The 17,911-nt window shown below is 43.0% G+C and overlaps 1 protein-coding gene across 2 annotated transcripts in view; it reads left to right on the forward strand.

The window, feature by feature from the left end:
- Positions 1-12,898, forward strand: part of Smc3 (structural maintenance of chromosomes 3) — a 43,102-nt gene extending 30,204 nt beyond the window's left edge. For both annotated transcript variants that reach the window (XM_039109434.2, NM_031583.2), the window contains 12 exons: positions 1,243-1,393; positions 3,264-3,416; positions 4,854-5,005; positions 5,773-5,931; positions 7,342-7,449; positions 7,974-8,082; positions 9,377-9,624; positions 9,711-9,923; positions 10,114-10,305; positions 10,453-10,630; positions 11,853-11,959; positions 12,458-12,898. In XM_039109434.2, coding sequence (XP_038965362.1) covers positions 1,243-1,393; positions 3,264-3,416; positions 4,854-5,005; positions 5,773-5,931; positions 7,342-7,449; positions 7,974-8,082; positions 9,377-9,624; positions 9,711-9,923; positions 10,114-10,305; positions 10,453-10,630; positions 11,853-11,959; positions 12,458-12,529 — 1,842 coding nt within the window. In that variant the 3' untranslated portion in view covers positions 12,530-12,898. The remainder of the gene's footprint in view (positions 1-1,242; positions 1,394-3,263; positions 3,417-4,853; positions 5,006-5,772; positions 5,932-7,341; positions 7,450-7,973; positions 8,083-9,376; positions 9,625-9,710; positions 9,924-10,113; positions 10,306-10,452; positions 10,631-11,852; positions 11,960-12,457) is intronic.
- The last annotated feature ends 5,013 nt before the right edge of the window (positions 12,899-17,911 follow it).

Here is a 17,911-nt window from a genome sequence, read left to right on the forward strand (position 1 = left end):
GTACTGTGGCATGTCCAAACATGTTCACACACATGCAATACTGGCACACACCACATTCTGAAAGGAGGAAGAGCTTGAGATGGATATGTGACGCTCACTGGAGTAACAGTTGTGCAGTGTGCATGGTGCTCTGGGCTCCACCCTCAGCACCGCAGAAAAAGAAGAATGGATATAGCGTGGCTGCTGCACAGTGAGGAGGGACTCACTCAAGAAGAAGCAGTCAGTGACCACCTTCAGTGGATAACCACATAGGCACCTGCAGTGTGGCTAGAAATGGCTTCTGGACTGTAGTGTATTCCTTGTGCTCCATGGTGGCTACACTGGTGTTCTCTAATTATTAAAAAGTCCTGGGGTTGGGGATTTGGCTCAGTGGTAGAGGCCCTGGGTTCAGTCCCCAGCTCCAAAAAAAGAAAAAAAAAAAAAAAAAAAAAGAAAAAAGAAAAAGAAAAAAAAAAGTCCTGTTCTGAGTTTAGGGAAGGAAATTAAAATGGTGTGTGTATGTGTTTATGTGCAAGTAGAGGCCAGAGAATGTCTTCTACCCTCTTCACCATAATTGTTAAAATGGTTATTTCACTAAACCTAAACCTCACTAATTGGCTACATTAACTTGTCCAGGGAGCTCCAGGGATCTACCCATCTCCAGCCTCCCCAGCACCCATCTGCAGTGCTGGGGTTACAGGCATGTGCTGCCATGCCTGACTTTAGTATAGGTACTGGGCGCTACATTCAGGTCCGCATGCTTGCACAGGAAGCTCTTCACCCACTGACCAACTCCACTAGCCTGGAAAAGAAATACTATCTTGAAAAAGTATTTTTCTGAATATCTAGTTAGTACACCGAAGACATACTAGTTCTGTACCTTTACCTTTTATATCATATATACTTTCTGATTTTTTTCATTACTTCATTTACTCTTTACAGCTTTATAAGGAAAAATATTGTTACAATCTTGAACACATAGTAGGTCTTAACTAGGTGAGTAAAACAAGCCCTCCAGAGTACATCTAGAGGCGGAACTAGCAGTTAGGCTTTCGTGGTCAGCTTAAGCGTTGTTCTTCACAGTGGTGACAGGCAGAAGCAGGGTTTACTTCTGTGGTAGTGCACAAGAATGATTTGTCTAGTGCCCTCTGTATAAAGGGCACTTGTGCTCTTCATTTCATAAAGACATAGATGATAGTAATAATTTACAAACAGTTTTTAATCGACTTTGTGACAGTACTTTCCTAACAATATCTGTTGCAGGATGCTATTCCTATGATCAGTAAGCTGAGGTACAATCCCAGATTCGACAAAGCTTTCAAACATGTGTTTGGAAAGACACTCATCTGTCGGAGCATGGAGGTTTCCACTCAGCTAGCTCGTGCCTTCACTATGGACTGCATTACTCTGGAAGGTTTGTAATAATAATTAGCTTTAAGCACATGCTAATAGGACATTTAACATGAGGTATGTAGTCTGCCACTGGGGCTGCACATATTTGGTGTGTACGTCTGTCCTAGGTTTCAGAAGTCAGTGTAAACATTGTCTCGGCACAGTGTGCTCCTTTGCCTGTTGAACAATGGAGCCAAGATTAGAACGTGTTAAGCACAGTGCCTTGGATCAAAGAGACCAGCTTATTGGATAAGTACCAAGATAGTTTTAATATGATCCTTTAAAATAATAGTTAAAAATGGATCAAATCCTTTTTTTTTTTTTTTTTAAACAGAATCTCAACTGCATAGCAGTGGCTAGCCTGGAACTCAGTGTAGATCAGGATGGCCTCACACTCTGAATCTGATTCCCTCTGCCTCCTAAGAATTAAAGGCATGCATCATCACATCCAGCTAATTACCAAAATCTCAAAAATTTGAAGCTTTGTTAAATAATATTTTAAAATAATTATTTTCTTTATAAAGAAGTCATAAGTGCTAATGATAGATTTTCTTCCAAGAATAGTAGCATAAACTTCCCCACTCAAATATAGTTGAATTGTTCTGTGAATTTATAAGAATTTTTAATGTGGGGGGCTGGGGATTTAGCTCAGTGGTAGAGCGCTTACCTAGGAAGCGCAAGGCCCTGGGTTCGGTCCCCAGCTCTGGAAAAAAAAAAAAGAACCAAAAAAAAAAAAAAAAGAATTTTTAATGTGGTTTAGTATCTTCATTTTTGTTGAAATTTCTCAAAGGAGCATACCCACATTGTCAAACCTGAAGGAAAATAAGCTGTGCCACTGCAGCAGTTCATCTCCAGCCCCAGCAGCTGTCTCTTAACAAGGGCACTCCAGTGCACTGTGACACCTAAAAGTGTGATCAGTGCTACAAGGCAGTGCCTCCTGTCTTGGAGTAGAGGATCAGGGAATGGGACACAGGGTCTCACTACGCAGCTCTGGCTATCTGGGAACTCAGCTAATGTAGACCAGACTGTCCTGGAGCTCACAGGTCTTCCTGCCTGTGCCACCCAGATGCTGGGATTAAAGGGGCGAGCGTACCACTACACAAAGCTCCTCCCTTTCACCTCCCTAGCAAGGGACTCTGAGAAATGACCATTCTTTAGATTTGTCATATTCCAGTTCAGCATTCTTGGTATGACTACTATATGAGCAGTATTTGTTTCTTAGAATGTGTCCTATTACTTGTGGTGCTAAAGTTTAGCATGTCTCTCAGGTAAAGGCACTTCCTTCGTAGCTAAATCTGTGTGAGCTTATTAGGACTCTGATAGCACACACCTTTATCCCAACGTCACTAGCTTCAGAACAACCAAGACTGCATAGTGAGAGACCCTGTCGCTTAAAAAATAAATACATAGTACAGTCTACAGGCACACATACCTGTCAGTTGCTTAAGAATGTTTGGTTGGTAAACATCCTTGTTACTAACAGCTGGGTCCTTCTCTCATTTATTCTGCCTGTCACTTTGGCAGAGAGCCCTCCTCTCAGGTTTGTAAGTGTTGGTGGATTCTTTAAATTGAGTGTGATTCCACATTTTCTCAAGTTGTTGATGTTCAGATCTTCCCAAATAAAGACCACCAATTTTATATTGAGAAGTAAGATATTTTTAGAGTTGGAAGGTTGTGGTGGTAGGGGTGCAGGCCTCTGAGTTTGAGGACAGCCTGGGCTACATAAGAAGCCCTGTCTTGGAAAAAAAATCAAGAAAAAAGTAAGATATTTAGAAGTGAAACCTTGACTTTCCCTCTTAAGCATCCTTTTGTTAAAGTCCTCAGGTTAGTATTTCATTGTAAGTTACTCACTGAATAGAGACTGGTAAGCAATGACTCCATTTTGTCTGTAGGTGATCAAGTCAGCCATCGAGGTGCTCTGACTGGAGGCTATTACGACACAAGAAAGTCTCGCCTTGAGTTACAGAAGGATGTTAGGAAAGCAGAGGAGGAGCTGGGTGAGCTCGAAGCTAAGCTCAATGAAAACCTGCGCAGAAACATTGAAAATATCCTTCTGTTTGGGGCTGATGGGATACCACAGAGAACGGACAGCATTGATGGAATGTGCTGTCCTGTACCCTAGATGCTTTTTATCCCGAGGAATATTGGAAGGGTGATGTTGCACTTTGCTTTTTATTTAAACACAGAGCTTGTTTAACTTCTGAAGACCATAAGTAGACAACACTATTGCATTCTTTAAAGAAATAGAGCTTGAGGAGCAACAGAATTCGAGGATGTCAGAATAAAAGGGGAGATGGAAGGGAAGACCGGGCTGGTGTTTGAAGGAGTGTAGCATCACAGATGTCAAATCTACTGAATGGGTGGGTGCTCTGGAAAATGTCCTTTAGGGTTTACATCTAGGCAAAATTTGAAGTGGATTGTTAGTGTGGTAACATAGGAGCATCTGCACATAGAAGCATCTGCAGCTCTCCCAAGTAAGTGTACTGGAGCTGGAGAGCGGTGAGTTCAGCCCCAGCAGAGCACTCAGGCACATGCATTTCTTAAAACCATGTTCTGTTTGTAGTACAGAAAGACATGCCTTAGCTGTGCCCTGCTAGGGTCTGTAATTCTTCAAGAACTGCTTAAGTGTGGCAAGATGTTAAGACAGAATATGAGGAAGTTTTGAGGAAAAGGATGCTTGTGTGTTGGATGCTGGCTCAGTGGGTAAGGTGATTTTAGCACGGGCATGGAGACCTGAGTTGGGATCCCCAGCACGCAAGCGCAAAGCTGGGCATGGAGGTGCTCCTCTGTAGCCTGAGCTCCTGCCTGGTAAGGGTGGGCACAGGAGACAGGGACTTGCTGGCCTGCTGGTGCTTTCCAAAGTCATGAAGAAGTACTGTCTCCTAAGTAACGTGGAAAGCAGTAAAAGAAGACAATAAGTGTTAACTTCTGCCCACACTTGCCCATGTACCCCCACTTCCATGCACACAAATAGAAACATGAGAGGGGGGATGTTGAGAGCTTCCAACTATCTATGGCTCGACAGTCTTCTGATACTCAGTTTTTGAATGAAGATATTTAAGTACATATATTTGTTTGTGTATATACAATATATGTTATTACTTTATTTTGCTTAACATTTAATAATTCCTATGTTTTTCTACTGTTTTTTTTTTTTTTTTTTGGTTCTTTTTTTCGGAGCTGGGGACCGAACCCAGGGCCTTGTGCTTCCTAGGCAAGCGCTCTACCACTGAGCTAAATCCCCAACCCCTGTTTTTCTACTGTTAAGTATGCATATTTTAGAGTAAAATGTGTAGAAAAATGTTTCAAGTTTCTTTGAACATTTTTAGTGATAATATTTAGTTTAACATTGCTGTAGTCCAAAAATCTGGGGGAGTTATTGAAAGTAAAGGAAAAGATTCATGATTTGTTTGTAAGAAATGAAGAGAATTTGTACTATGTGATATATTTACATCAGGACAATTTTCCTTAGCCTTTTATATGGATTAATAATGAAATTGATCAATTGATGAACCAAATGCAGCAGATAGAGACCCAACAGAGAAAATTTAAAGCATCCAGAGATAGCATCTTATCAGAGATGAAGATGCTAAAAGAGAAGAGACAGCAGTCAGAAAAGACCTTCATGCCAAAGGTCCGTAAGTGTCCCTCGTCACAGCCTTGCTTCAGTGTAGATCATAGGTTGTACATGTATCCTTGGCTTCATGCTTTTTTATCCGTAGCAGAACACACACACACACACACACACACACACACACACACAATGCTTATTAAAAACAACCTGTCAATTTTTATTCTTACACATATACCTGAATAGTTGTAATATTTGTCCGTTCTGTCACTTGTGCGTTATAAATATCTACACAGGGCTGGAGAGATGGCTCAATGGTTAAAAGCACTGACTGCTCTTCCAGAGATCGAGTTCAATTCTCAGCAACCACATAGTAGGTCACAACCATCTATAATGTGATCTGAGGCCGTCTTCCGGTGTGTCTGAAGACAGCGACAGTGTCTTTATATACATATTTATAAAAGTAAAGAAAGACCTACTTAGCTCCATCGATGGAACTTAGCATAGTGCGGGGCGTGGGGGTACTTGGTGACTTTGGCCAGCATCCCTGCCCTGAGGTCCTGGATCCAACTCCCCGGCACCAACCAGAGAAAAAAGTTTAGTACACACGTTTCTGTGTCTTCTGGTTTTTATCCATCCCAATGAACCTATCATAACGTATAAATATAAGCACAAAGTGCATTTAATAACCCTAACAGCAGCCTGTCAGCATTGTAGCGCTTTAGTAATGGAGTTGATAGAGTTGTTTAGCTCACTCAATATAGACATAGTTTGCAGTGCTGTGCTGTTAGATGTAACATGGTAACTAACTGATCATCTGTCTCACACAGCAACGCAGTTTGCAGAGTCTGGAGGCCAGTCTGCACGCTATGGAGTCGACCAGAGAGTCGCTGAAGGCAGAGCTAGGGACAGATTTGCTCTCTCAGCTCAGCCTGGAAGACCAGAAAAGAGTCGACGCACTGAATGACGAGATCCGGCAGCTTCAGCAGGCAAGTGCACCCAGGAGGGAGAAACCTGCTGAAGACTGGCGGCCGTTAGAGACACAGAGTAGTGTTAAGAAAATATATTAAGTTCAGTCCCCAGCTCCGAAAAAAAGAACCAAAAAAAAAAAAAAAAAGAAAGAAAGAAAATATATTAAGAAAACAGAAAAACCAGACATGCAATTTGAATACCCATGAGAGCAAAATAAGGCTTTTGGTACTTTTGTCTAAGCTGTTCTGGATATCTTAGGATTGTACATGGAATCTTCGTTTTCTGTTGTCTTATTCAATACAGTGGTTACTTTTATAAAATACACCAAGAGAAGCAGCTTTAGAGAGAAAAGGTTTATTTTATTTTAGCTAATGCACAGTATAGTCCGCCATCTGATGCAGAGGACTCAGGTGACCCGAGAGCTAATTCCTGTCTTCTATAAGTGTTTGTCTGACTGCGCGTGTATATATATATACACACTACTTACGTGCCTGGTGCCCTCGGAGGCCAGAAGAGGATGTCAGACCCCCTGGACCTGGACATAGAGATAGGTTGTGAGCCACTGTGTTGGTGTCCTTACTGCTGTGCCATCTCTCCAGTCACCTTGGTAATAATGTCTAAAGAAACAGCTTAAATTACTTTTATTTTTCATTTCTTGGCTGGATATGGAGATGAGAAAGCTTGTGAGTATGAGTCCCAAGGATCAAAAAACTCCCCTTTCAGGGCTGGAGAGATGGTGCAGCATTAAGAGCACTGCCTGCCGGGGCTGGAAAGAAGGCTCAGTGGTTAAGAGCACTGGCTGATCTTCCAGAGGTTCTGAGTTCAATTCCCAGCATCCACATGGTGGCTCACAACCATCTGTAATAGGATCTGATGCCCTCTTCTGGGGTGTCTGAAGACAGAGACAGTGTATGTACTTATATATAATAAATGAATAAATCTTTAAAAAAAAAAAAAGCACTGCCTGCTGTTCTAGAGGTCCTGAGTTCTATTCTCCAAAATCACATGGTGGCTCACGACCATCCGTAATGGGATCTGATGCCCTCTTATAGCATGCAGGTACACATGCAGATAGAGCACTCATGTATAAAACAGCTCCTGTGTCAGTTCATGTGAGTACAAGCAGTGGACAGCACGTTTGGTGCATTGCCTCGTCTTCCTTCCTCCTTAAGTGTTACTGTTACTACCGTTCATTTGTGTGGTGTTGGCTGCTGTGAGCTGCCTGTGCACGTCCTGTGTGGAGAGCACAGGGCAGCTCGTGGGGTGGATTCTCTATGTCTGCCTTTGTGTGGGTTCCAGGATTAAGCTCAAGTCATCCTACAGTGGGGCAGGTGCCTTTACCTGCCTGCTGAGACGTCTCTGGCCCTTAACAGACTTCTTGGACGTTTTAATGAACACTTTTGTAATGTTTTCTTCTGCTCTTCTAGGAAAACAGACAGCTGCTGAATGAAAGAATTAAACTAGAAGGCATTATTACTCGAGTAGAGACTTACCTCAATGAGAATCTGAGGAAACGTCTGGACCAAGTAGAGCAGGTACATTGTTTCCAGTAGCTCCTTGCTGCCCATAAGCTGTAGGAAGTGTCAGTGAGCACTCACCGGAAGGCCAAAGCCTGCGTGGCTGACCGAGTACTCCTTAGGTTGGAAAGCTAGCACCGCCACCTAGTGTGTGATCTGTGCAAGTATTTAACACTTCTGTCCCCGATTTTCTATAGTGTAAAGGCAATGGTAGCATTTTCTATCTGATTACAGTTGTGATAAGTAAGTTCTTGATGCTCACATGCTTAGTGTTAGGTCACAGTTTCTTAGTTAGTAGTTAGGTACTCAGACTTTAGTAATTACATCAGTAAGTCCAATTATGTCCAAATACACATACATATATATGAGGACATACACATACTTACACATACATGAGGCAAGTACACAACATTTGCTTCCTTGAGTGTTCACTTAGACAACTAGTTATAACATGTTTAATATATGTATATTTTTAGTATATATAACTCATAATTCATATTTTGAAGTTTAATCTCATTGAACTTTATTATTTTGTGTTGCAGGAACTTAATGAACTGAGAGAGACAGAAGGTGGCACTGTTCTTACTGCCACCACGTCAGAACTTGAAGCTATTAATAAAAGAGTGAAAGATACTATGGCAAGATCAGAAGGTAAATGCTTAGTTTAAACTTTTTCAGGGGCCTGGAAAGTTGGCTCAGTGTTTGAGAGCACTGGCTGCCCTTCTGAAGGACCTGGGTTCAATTCCAGGGGATCTGACACCACCATACATATATACAAGCAGGCGTAACACCAGTGTACAGAAAATAAAAATCATTAAAAAATTTTTTTAGTATTTTATTGAGTTTAGTTTGTTTTATAAAATTACTACAAAATGACAAAGGCAACTATTTTGTTAAAATATTTTTGACTGTTTCATGAGACTAGTAAATGTTCCACATTTTATTTATGGGGGAGAGGGGCAGGTTAAGGAAGTAACTAGAAATGTGGGGATGGGACAAGGCAGCATGGGGGGCAGGGTGTGACAGTTCATTTATTCTTTGACCATGCTGCTGTTTGTTTTGTTTTTAAAATTTATTCTTTATATATTTATATATATTTTATATATAAAATACACTGCAGCTCTCTTCAGACACACCAGAAGAGGGCATCAGATCACATTACAGATGGTTGTGAGCCACCATGTGGTTTTGAACTCAGGACCTCTGGAAGATCAGCCAGTGCTCTTAACCACTGAGCCATCTCTCTAGCCCCTGTTTGTTTTGTTTTTGAAACAAGTTCTTAACTGTAGCCCTAGCTGACCTAGAACCACGTAGATCAGGCTGACCTTGAACTCTTCAGAGTCTCCTGTCTCTGCTTCCCCAATGAAGCCATGTGCCCCTGTGTCCATCCAGTTATGTAAGTTGTTAACAAAAGATGTAGTACCCTTTCCTGTGCATGAGTGTCCTGGCTGATGCTGTCAGGAGTGTTACCGCTGCTGATAAAAGAAAGGCTAATCCTAGGCTCTTATCAGGCTACACTCCAGTGACTGTCCAGTTCCTAACTGCTGCTTCAGCATGGTTGGAAGGAAGGGGTATCATTACCTCTTTTTTTTTTTCTCGGAGCTGGGGACCGAACTCAAGGCCTTGCGCTTCCTAGGTAAGCGCTCTACCACTGAGCTAAATCCCCAGCTCCTTCATTACCTCTTTAATGCACATAAATAAGTGCACATGTACATTATGCAGAATGCAGCATCAATATGCAAATGGTTCTACAGATTCTCCTATGTTAGTGCTCAAGTGAAAACTGCTTGGAATTTCGTGATTTGTAAACTTCATAGTAAAATTTAAACATCAAGAAAACTTAACCTACTGAAGAAAATCTGACCATTAAAATCTACTCAGATCTAAGATTCTGATTATGAAGTGGGTCTTAATGGCCTTCATTTTGTTGCCTCCCCCATCGTAGATTTGGATAATTCCATTGACAAAACAGAAGCTGGAATTAAAGAGCTCCAGAAAAGCATGGAGCGCTGGAAGAACATGGAGAAGGAGCACATGGATGCCATAAATCACGACACTAAAGAGCTGGAGAAGATGACCAACCGACAGGGCATGCTGTTGAAGAAGAAAGAGGAGTGCATGAAGAAGATCCGAGAGCTGGGGTCCCTTCCCCAGGAAGCATTTGAAAAGTACCAGACACTGAGCCTGAAGCAGGTGAGTCTGACTGCATTTTAACTGTAAAGTGGCCTTGTAAAACCCTGTGGCGTGTGAGTCTGTTACTCTATTGTATTCTCTCTTAGTTGTTTCGGAAACTTGAGCAGTGCAACACAGAGTTGAAGAAGTACAGCCATGTCAACAAGAAGGCTCTGGACCAGTTTGTGAATTTCTCTGAGCAGAAGGAGAAACTGATAAAGCGACAGGAAGAATTGGACAGGGGCTACAAGTCAATCATGGAGTTGATGAATGTACTCGAACTTAGAAAATATGAAGCTATCCAGTTAACCTTCAAACAGGTGCGTTCTGCTGTAATCCAACCTCCGTCTAGAGGTGAATGTAATGTGTGGGGGCTAATGCAACCCACAGGCCACTAACAGAGTAATGTGAATTGGAGTTAGGCAGCGCCGGAAAGAATTGAAAAGACCTCTGCTTGCTTTTAAATACTTGTTTCAAATAGAAATATGTAACATTTGCATTTCCCTTAAGGTATCTAAGAACTTTAGTGAAGTTTTCCAGAAGTTGGTACCTGGGGGAAAAGCGACCTTGGTGATGAAGAAAGGAGACGTGGAGGGCAGCCAGTCTCAGGACGAAGGAGAGGGGAGCGGCGAGAGCGAGAGGGGCTCTGGGTCACAAAGCAGCGTTCCATCAGTTGACCAGTTCACAGGAGTCGGGATCAGGGTAAAATCTCTACACTCAGTTTTTCTTGTAGCATCGTCATAGTAGAGTTCATGTTTCATTTTACCTGAACTGCTCATGTGCCCCTTAGTTTTGGTGGATGATGGTGTCATCTCTTTTGAGGTGATAACACTCTTTGTATTCTCTTAGGTATCATTTACAGGAAAGCAAGGCGAGATGAGAGAAATGCAGCAGCTTTCAGGAGGGCAGAAGTCTCTGGTAGCCCTTGCTCTCATTTTTGCCATTCAGAAGTGTGACCCTGCTCCTTTCTACCTGTTTGATGAGATCGACCAAGCTTTGGATGCTCAGCACAGAAAAGCTGTGTCAGGTACAGTTCTAATTTCTACTCAGTGAGGACTTAACTGTGGGCTGGGGAGATGGGGACTAAAGTGCCTACCATGTGAACAGGTAGCACATGGAGACACGATCCTGGGAACCCAAAGGCCAGCCAGTCGAACCCAAACCAGGGGCTTCAGGTTCAGTGAGATGGGAGGCCACCAAGACAGCTCAGTTGATAAAAGTTCTTTGCCACTAAGCCTGGGAACCTTACTCCAGTCCCTTAGTCCCACGGAGTGGAAGAAAACTAATTCCCATAAGTTATCTGACCTACACACGCGTACACACAGAGCCATGGGCTTGACTGCATAACCTGGGCAAGGTCGCCCTTGTCTGTGTTCTTAGCATTCAGAAGGTGATCAGTTGATGGCCAGTCTGGGATGCACTGAGCCCTGTCTCCTTGAGATGTCTTGATGATGATGTCGCTTAGCCCTTAGTCATTCGTTAATGCGAGTACAGTATATATTCAATATCCTTTCTCAGAATAGTTTTAATAGTTTGGTATTAGACTGTTTTCAGAGTTTACTTTTGACAGATAGTAATTAAATTTTCCATTAAATTTTCATACAAGAGCCTTAAAACTTGACTGTCTTTTCAGTGTTAGTAGTGCTGTGGGGTTGGAGGTGACTTAGCAGTTAAGATCGTTGCCTGCTCTTGCAGGAGAACATAGGTTTGGCTTCAAGCAACCATACGGTGTGGTCATGGCTGTCCATAATTCCAACCCCTTCTCTGACTGACTGAGGGAGGGTACGGGCACACATGTATATCTGCAGGCAAAACATTTGTACAGAAACACCCAATCTTTTATTTAAGATACTAAGTCTGATCTTACAGGTTGAAAGCTTTTGGAGGGAGTGACGTTAGGAAGATAGCTAGCATTAATTTTGTGTGTACAAGAAATATGTGGCTCTACCATGTCAGTGCTAAAAGTCTCCTATTTCAGGGTTGTGTTGTTGTGGTGTGAGGCGGTGTCGTGTAGCGTGGCCTAGAACAACCTCTGATCCTCCTGCTCCCCCAGTACCACCACTAGGCTAGAGGTCTGCTTATAGTGATAAGAATGTGGCACGCAGTCTGTGCTTTGAAAGTCTACTGGATAGTTTGTAGACAATAAAAATCATGGGCGGCTTTGACAGATTTGAATTGTAGACAGAAAATAATTAGTTGTTAAATTCTCAGGTGTGATAAGAGGTTTATTAGTTACTTTGTTTTCACAGATATGATTATGGAACTAGCTGTACACGCCCAGTTTATCACTACCACTTTTAGGCCTGAACTGCTTGAGTCTGCTGATAAATTCTACGGTGTAAAGTTCAGAAATAAGGTAATTTTACTTGGTTTTAGGTTGATGTTTATTTTGATTTTGTTATATTAGAGAAAGAAAACTTAGAAAGTTGTTATTTAAATGATGTCTGCCTCAAAAATGGAAAACTTAACTTTCACCCATTTGTTACCTTGATTTTCATTAAGAGGAAACGCTGTGGGTGGTGACTGCTGGTCTAGCGATCATAAGGCCTTGGGTTTGGTCCTCAGCAGCCCCCAAACAAGTCACCGTAGCTCAGGCTGCCCAGGTGGGCAACCCTGCCCCTGCCCCTGCCTCTGCCTCTGCCGTGCTGGGATCAGGCGTTTTCCCCTTCCACACTCAACAGACAGGGCTGTGAAGCCTAACAGTCGGCGCTTCAGAGCCACTGGACGCGGTGTGTAAGATTCAAGGTTGTACAGGCCGTAGGCTGTGTATGTTAGATGCCACCCTGTGCGGTGCAGGCTCTCACGTGTGTGTTTCTTTGAGACGTAACAGCCTTTCGCACTGACTGTTCTTCAGGTTAGTCACATCGACGTGATCACAGCAGAGATGGCCAAAGACTTTGTAGAAGACGATACCACGCATGGTTAACTGAAAGATAACGCCTGCCGTCTTGGAAGATGTGTATAGTAATGTGGTCCGTACCTGGGAACTGTAAATTTTAAAAATAATAATTGGTTATTACTGAGTTTTTGGATTTAGAATACACAGTCCTTTTATACTTGTCTTTGTATTTTATAAGCTCCCCTGTAATGTTACATTTCTACGTATAGTCGAGGAATTTTATTTCCTACACGACTTTTTGTAAGTGTCCTCCTATTTTAAATCTTTTGAGATTCTAAATATTCCCAATTATTTTATAGCTTCTATTAAATAATTGGTTTGTGACTAACTTAGTGTAAATGTGGCCTTTTGTCTTTGTAATTGTTAGAAACATTCAATAAATATTTTGCATAAGAACACGTTGCTTTCGATTAATAGAGGACTAAAAGTACAGTTCCATATTCTGTTCATTACATCACTGGGTTTTCAAATCTGTTTTGAATTTTCCAAGTGTCACAGTGCTAAGTGTTTTGGGCTAGTCCAGTCAATCCTGAGGGAATGCTGTCCCAGCCACCTTGTTTAGAAGTTCCTTGGGTGGTGCAGTCTTGAGGACTGCTAGCCCTGCTGTTATGCAGCATGATAAGGCCTTTAGGCATTTTTGTCTGTGTGTACATCCATGCACCAGAATAGGGTACTGAGTCTCAGGGGGGTTATAGACATTTGTGAGCCAACACAGGACCACTCAGAGCTACCAGTGCTGCTACCCCTGAGCCGTCTCTGCAGTCCCCCTCAGCACTAAAGTTAATGTGACTCCACTTTCACCAGAGTCATGGGTTTGGGAAAGCAGTTTTAAGTGGGATTCAGATGCTGATGCCACAAATAAGTGAGCCATGCAGTTTCCTTGCTGCTGAGTCAGGGCAGTTTCTGGAGAGAGACATTTTTATACTGGCTGGGGAGGCAGCTCCGAGAGCCCGTGCCTTGCACGGCTGAGCCCTGTTCAGTTCTAGGACCACAAAAAAGTAAACTTGTATTGCTGAGGCCACGTTCACCGTGAGGTCTTTGGGGGCCTTTGTCTTTAACTGGCTTTGCCATTCACACACCATAAAATTCACCATGTGTGCCCGTGTGCAGTCCATGATGTTAGTGCACCGAGGATTGCACAGTCATTTTCATAGTTTTAGAACTGTAGGTATGAATGGACTCACTCCTCTCAGCCTCTGGTGACCACAATGGCTTCACAGTGTGGTCAGTTCGTGTGGATCATACGGACACCGTGGCTCTCACAGCACAGTGTTGGCGAGGTTTGCCCCTCAGGTAATGGGTCAGTCCTGTATTGTTTCCCATTGCAGACTGTCCTGCTGGGGATATGCACCGAGCGAGGCTTGCTTATCCGTGGTCCTACCTTTCGCTTCTGTAGATAATGCTGCCGGGGTGTGTGTGTGTGTGTGTGTCTCCTGACTGCCTAGAAGTGCTGGCCGTGTGTGTGTGTGTGTGTGTGTGTGTGTGTGTGTGTGTGTGTGTGTGTGAACTTGTTTCTCCTGACTGTCTAGGAGTGCTGGTGTTTGTCACAGACTAACTAATTTCAACATTGAGGGCCGTCAGGCTTTGCCTAAGAGAGTCCATCTTCACAGACACTTGCTGTACACCCCCTTTTCTTTATGTGAGTGTGAAAGTCTCAGTAAAGGTTTTAATCTGCATTTTTCTGAGGACCAGTGATGTTAGCAACTTTTTTATGAACTTTTGTGTTTGTCACTCATTTGTATATGTCTCTGCTGAAACTTGTTCAAATCTTTTGAATTTTATTTGAATTCTTGAAGAGTTCCTAAATTTTACTATTTTATGTGTGTGTTGTGTGCGTATGTTCTCTCTACGTTGTGTGTGGGGGTGGGAGTTCTCTCCTTCCATGTGGGTTCCAGGGATGAATCTAAGTCCTCAGGTTTGGTGGCAGGTGCCTTCACCCCCAAACCATCTCTCCAGCCTATTCTTGTCAGGTTATTAAAGATACTGTATATGAGGACACTGCAGCTGTCCTCAGACACACCAGAAGAGGGCATCAGCCCCATCACAGATAGTTGTGAGCCACCATGTGGTTGCTGGACCTCTGGAAGAGCAGCAGCCAGTGCTCTAAACCACTGAGCCATCTCTCCAGCCCTTGTCAGATTTTAAGATGGCTTTTTAAAAATGTTTTTCAAATTAGGTTTACTTAATTCCCTCTCCTGATCCCCCTACAAGTCCTTTAAAAGGTATGTTCTGGTACATATCTGTCCTACCTTGGTGTGTGTGTGTGTGTGTGTGTGTGTGTGTGTGTGTGTGTGTGTGTGTGTGTGTGTTTAAACTTTAATATAGTGTCTTTTGAAGTAGGACATTTAAAAACAACTGTCTGAATTTCCTTCTCCAGTAACAATACCAATAATGGGACTTAACGCCTCATACTAATTTATGACCTCTGTAAAGACACAACCTTTATTTAGTTACAGTTGAACCTGTGAATCTGGGGAGAGACAGGGTTCAGACCTCAGTGGTTCCTGATGTGTTGGTCACCTAATAGACTGTAACCATCAGTTAAAACTGCAGATTTTGCTAGTATTACCCAGTACTGCCCTTTATGTTGTCTCAGAGTCCACATACGTTACTACAGGGTGTCCTCTCTCTGTCCTCTTGTTTCTTATAACTAGACAGGTAGGTGTATGGATGGGTGGTGGTCGGTTGGTCTCACTGTGTGCCTCTTGCAAACCTGGAACTCATATAAACCAGGCTAGCCTCAGACTCACAGAGATCCACCTGCCTCTGCCTTGAGTCTTGAGGGCTGCAGGGTAAAGATGTGTGCCACCATACGTGGCAACCTTCACAGTTTTGAAGAGTACTTTTCAATACTGAGTGTCCCTCGACTTGGATTTATGTGATGGCTTTCCAGGGTCAATAGTAATCCTCAGACAGGAAGTGCCACTATACAAGCAGTGTACACTCCTAACATGGCTTATCACCAATCATCAAGATTGTTGTTTCTCCGAGATTCAAACCTGGGTTTTATCCCTTTGTACTGTGATTCTTCAGTGGATGGCTCCCTGCAGCTACACTGCTGGTCTCGAGATCTTAGGAAACTTGCATCATATGACTCCCTTGGTAGAATATTTGAGAGTTTCTGCATAAGTGATGTTATTTGCAAAAGGACAGCTTGTTTATTCTTCCCAGCACATTTCCCTTTCCCTTTCCTTTGCTTGCTGATACCTCCAATGTCTTGGAGTCACTGTCTGGTAGAGTTTGCCTTAGCAGCTACTCACCTACTAACAGAACCTGGACACATTGAAAACCACTTTAAAATACATTGAATTTAAGGGCTGTGTTCACTTTGGGTCTGTGTGTGTGTGTGCACGCGCGCAGTGGGTCAGACGAGTTTGTGGAGTCAGCTCTCTCCTTACACCCACAGGCAGGGATTAAGCTCAGCTCTCAGGCTTGCAGAGCTCTCACACACCTTCCTTGATTTCATTTAAGATTTCTTTATTATTTTATGTATGAGTGCTCTGTCTGCGTATACATCTGCAGCCGGAAGAGGGCATCAGATCCCGGTATAGATGGTTGTGAGCCACCATGTGATTGCTGGGAATTAAACTGACTTGTGGAAGAGCAGTCGGTGCTCTTAACCCACTGAGCCATCGTGACAGCCCCAAAGTCTGAAGTGAGTGGCGGGTTGATGCCCAAGGAATCGTTTTAGAACCAGGGTCTTGTGTGTGTAAACACAGTGAGCCCAAGATCCTTGCCCGAGGTCTCATCCTCAGCTATTCCGCAGTAATTGGACTTTATGTCTAGTATAAGCTTTTCTCAGGTTCTTGAGTTCAAGTGATTCTTCTGCTTTGGCCTTCACAGTAACTTATCATAGGTCTGCCCGGGGCTCAGCATGTCCATCGAACTTGTGACGACCGCCTGTGGAAATGAGCAAGCAAAGCTCTTCAGTGCTGTGCTCTCCCTTTTAAATAACAGATTAGGCTCGTTAGGGTTTGTGTCCTCAAAAGTGTAGACATTTTTTAAAAATAATCTTTGAAAAGTACAAATTCAGAAGTGGGAAGGGGCAAAAACTGATTTTTATATGATCCTTTTTAAAATTAAGCATTAGTAAAAGTGTTTTCAAATATGTGCTTGATTGTTTAAAGGTTTTTCTAACAACTCTGGAAAGAACTAGTTCTTCATTCAGCTCACAGGAGCCTGCTAGTTGGTATTTTTTTAGGAAGAGACTTCACTGTCCCAGCCCGTGGTCCTTACAGGCCACAGTGGCAACCTGGTGGCTTCACAGACGGCACTGCCTGTAGGCTGTGCCTTCTTGAGGGTTCGTTTTCCTCATTGGATAGATAGCATTGCTCTCTGTCCTGAGGTGGAGCCCTTCTGCTGTGCTTTTAATTTCACCCTGGAGAAGTTAACACCAACAAAATCTGTTTTAGTGGCAGCCTTGCCTAGAAATGTTATAGCTTTGGTCACATTAAATCTTGATGAAGTGGTGAACATATCTAGAAGAAACATCAATTTGTCTAGAGCTCAGGTTTTGCAAAAGCACATCTTTAAATACGGCTTTGGTGTTTGCACATTAAGCTAAAAATAACCTTGCAATTAGAATATATTTAGTTCCAGAGATGCATTTCTTTAGTTTAATATTCTAATTTTTTTCTTTTTTTTTAAACATTGATTTATTATGTATACATCATACAGCTTTCTGCCTGCATGTATGCCTGCAGGCCAGAAGAGGGCACCAGACCTGATTATAGATGGTTGTGAGCCACCATGTGGTTGCTGGGAATTGAACTCAGGACCTCTGGAAGAGCAGACAGTGCTCTTAACCTCTGAGCCATCTCTCCAGCCCCTAATTTTGCAGATGAGATGTGAAGCCCAGATCAGGCAGGTAGCCCAACTGAACACATTAGCATAGTTAGATAACCAGACCCAAGCCGTGGGTCCTTTCTCTGGCAAGATCTGAAGAACAAAGAGACAACCCTATTCGTACGGCGTTGACACTGCTCATGGCCCTGCCTGTTACACAGACAGGGTTTAAGGGTGTAGATGGTAGGCTTCAGTTTGTCCCTTCTGCTGTTTTTTGTTTTGTTTTTAGAACTCACCAACTTAGGAACGCTTGGGTCACACTTCCCCATGTCTCAGGGGGACCGAGTTACTCCCAGTTGCCAGGCTTCTGCAAGGAAGGTGCCAGTGCTGTCCATAAATCTGCCATGTGGCCGTCAGTCTCCCTAGAGACAGAGTGTCTCCTGGGTGTAAGAGGCCTTGTGTCAGCCAATAACTGTGCAGGGTATGAGGCAGCATGGAGATTAGGTTTGCGGAGAGAATGTGGATCTATTTACTCTGTCAGGTTGGCACACTGTGGTATGAGTTTTCCAGAGACATTAACATTTGAACGTTATCGTTGATGGGTTCTGTGTAATTGGGTATCTC

This window comes from Rattus norvegicus, chromosome 1 (genome assembly GCF_036323735.1).
Source record: "Rattus norvegicus strain BN/NHsdMcwi chromosome 1, GRCr8, whole genome shotgun sequence".
Taxonomy (NCBI): Eukaryota; Metazoa; Chordata; class Mammalia; order Rodentia; family Muridae; genus Rattus; species Rattus norvegicus.